Genomic DNA, 2,946 nt, shown 5'->3' with positions numbered 1-2,946 from the left:
TACTAGTATGCAATCAACATTAATTTCCCAACTAATGATATTATAATGCAATTATGACATGTATTATGGAGTTCATGGCAATTAATACAAATGTAAACAACCATATTACTAACGCCGAGGAGGAAAGCCCTACCTCTTGCAAATCTTCGATCACTAAGCACACACACTAGAAGGGCTCCTCTAAGAAGCCTCCTCCTACATTTAATTAATAAAATAACTATCACAATTATGTTGTACAACAATAATAATACCAACTAACCTTTAATTAACCCACGTAATTATCCAACAACCTAATTAAATCCCCATAAGCAACTCTTCCAAAATATAAGGTTTACTAACAAAATAAATAAAGGAAAAAGTATAAATAATAACTCACAATTGTAAATAATTGGGAAAGAATGAAACTTGAGTGCAAAAATATTCAAGGATAAGATGAAACCTTTAAAGGATAAGGTTGTAGAGGATTTTGAGGGATTTTTAGGGTGGTTGAGATATGGAGGAAATTTTTAGGGTTGTAAAAGTGAAGGAAATGTGAAAAAGAAGGTATATATATATCTAGGCCCAACATACGGAGCCCAACACGCGAAAAGAGCTCTGGGTCCCTAAACTCGGTGAGTACGTGCTCAGTGGCACTTGGTCGAGTGCACTGCACTCGGTCGAGTGCACCAGCCACTCGTCCGAGTGCCACACAACCAGAGGCTGGTTAAATGCCCAGAGGGCACTCGGTTACTATACTCGGTCGAGTACTCTGCCACTCGGTCGAGTACTCTGCTGTACTCCGCCGAGTGCACAGCTATAAAATCCGGGGTATTACCGTCTTTTCCCCTTAAAACGAACATCGTCCCTGAAGTTTACCCCCGACCCAAATACAACCCTTTAACACTCTATTTATATCCCCAACCACACCCCAAATGAAGATTTTTACTACCCATAGCACTCACATGCGCGCATATAACGAGACAACTAATTACTAACACGACCAACAAACGACTAATAAGATAAAGTAAAGTACTAAATAAAATAAACTTGCACTTTTGCGTACACGCTCCACCCCTGTAAAAACAAGGTTACGACCTCGTAACCAAACTCATACCTGCGCAAAAACGTGAGGATATCGCTCTTTCATGGCTTCCTCTGCCTCCCGTGTGGCCTCTTCTACTTGATGGTTAGACCAAAGCACCTTTACCAATAACGTTTCTCTATGTCTGTCTTTCTTACTTTCTGGTCTATGATTTCCTTAGGAGTGTCTACATAAGTTAAGGCATCATCCAACTCGATTTTTTCCGCTTCAAGGACATGGGAAGGATCAATTACATACTTCCGCAATTGAGACACGTGAAATATGGTGTGTATTCGCTCAAGTGCCAGGGGAAGTGCCAAACGGTAGGCCACTTTCCCGACCCTATCCAATATCTCATATGAGCCGATGAACTTTTTGCTCAGTTTACCTCTCTTCCCAAATCTCATTACTCCCCTCATTAGAGAAACCTTAAGTAGCACCTTGTCTCCAACCGCGAACTCAATATCGCTTCTCCCCAAATCGGCATAACTCTTTTGCTTATCTTGTGCCGCTCTCATCTTTTCCCGGATCACATGCACTTGATCTATCATATCTTAGATCATTTGAGGTCCTAATATGATGGCTTCGGTACTATCATCCTAACATATTGGGTTTCGGCATTTCCTTCTATATTAGGCCTCAAAAGGAGTCATGCCAATACTTGCATGGTAGCTATTGTTGTAAGAAAACTCAATTAAGTCCAATATTTCCTCCCAAGTACCTTCAAACTCCATGACACAAGCTCTCAACATGTCCTCCAAGGTTTGGATGGTCCTCTCCGTTTTCCCATCTATTGTCGGATAAAACGTTGTACTCATCTTCAATTGAGTACCCAAGGAGCCATGCAGTTCTTGCCAAAATCTAGAAATGAATCTAGAATCACAATTTGACACTATGTCCTTGGTATCCCATACAAATTCACCACATTATTCAAGTAAGCATTAGCTAATTCCACCTTGTTCCAAGTATCTTTCATTGGCTCAAAGTGAGCCAACTTGGTAAGCCTAACCACAATAACCCAAATCATATTATTACCCTTTTGAGTCCTTGGTAGTCCCACTATGAATTCTATTGATATTGATTCCCATTTCCACTACGGCACATCTAATGGTTGAACTTTCCCTTACGGTCTCTTATGCTCCCCTTTTACTCTCTGGCATGTCAAGCATCTTACTACAAATTCCGCTACTTCTGTCTTTATACCCGGCCACTAAACATTTTCTTGAGATCTTTATACAACTTGTCACCACCCGGATGCACCGAGTAAGGCGTATTATGCGCTTCATCCATAATCTTCTTCTTTAGTTCATCATCGTTATACACCGTCTCCCTTTAAACCTAACGCTACCATCCGCATGTAGCTCAAATATTGATGCTTCATTTCTCCCCAAAGCTTCCTTCCACTCTAAGATCTTAGGATCGATAACTTGCTTTTCGCGGATTTCATCATACAATTTGGGTTCCAAGGTTAAGTCACTAACGACCTCCCCTTTTCGGATCACGTGAATGCTCATCTTTCCTACTTCTTCCTTTAACCTCATCCTAGACAAAGCGGTACACAAAGAATGAACCAACTTCCTACTTAAAGCATCGGCTACTACATTAACCTTCCATTTATGGTACACGATCTCCATGTCATAGTCTTCAATAAGTTCAATCCACCTCCTTTGTCTCATGTTCAACTCCTTTTGAGTGTAGATGTACTTCAAGCTCTTATGAACGGAAAACACTTTGAAGGTTGCTCCAGAAAGATAATGCCTCATATTTTCAAGCCAAACACTACGGCACCCAATTCTAAATCATGAGTTGGATAGTTTTCCTCATACGATTTCAATTGCCGCGAAGCATATGCGATAACTTTACCATTTTGCATGAGTACACACCCA

General features: G+C 40.7%; 1 protein-coding gene across 1 annotated transcript; it reads right to left on the bottom strand.

Annotated features, from left to right (window-relative positions):
* Nucleotides 1-1,182: 1,182 nt before the first annotated feature.
* LOC141630951 (uncharacterized) lies at nucleotides 1,183-1,611 on the bottom strand. The gene has a single exon (XM_074443683.1). The coding sequence runs from the start codon at nucleotides 1,609-1,611 to the stop codon at nucleotides 1,183-1,185; it is 429 nt and encodes a 142-aa protein (XP_074299784.1).
* Nucleotides 1,612-2,946: the final 1,335 nt, after the last annotated feature.

The sequence above is a fragment of the Silene latifolia genome, chromosome Y (assembly GCF_048544455.1).
Source record: "Silene latifolia isolate original U9 population chromosome Y, ASM4854445v1, whole genome shotgun sequence".
NCBI classification, from domain to species: domain Eukaryota; kingdom Viridiplantae; phylum Streptophyta; class Magnoliopsida; order Caryophyllales; family Caryophyllaceae; genus Silene; species Silene latifolia.
The sequence above is the reverse complement of the archived record's forward strand: the minus strand, read 5'-3'. Positions and strand labels throughout refer to the sequence as shown.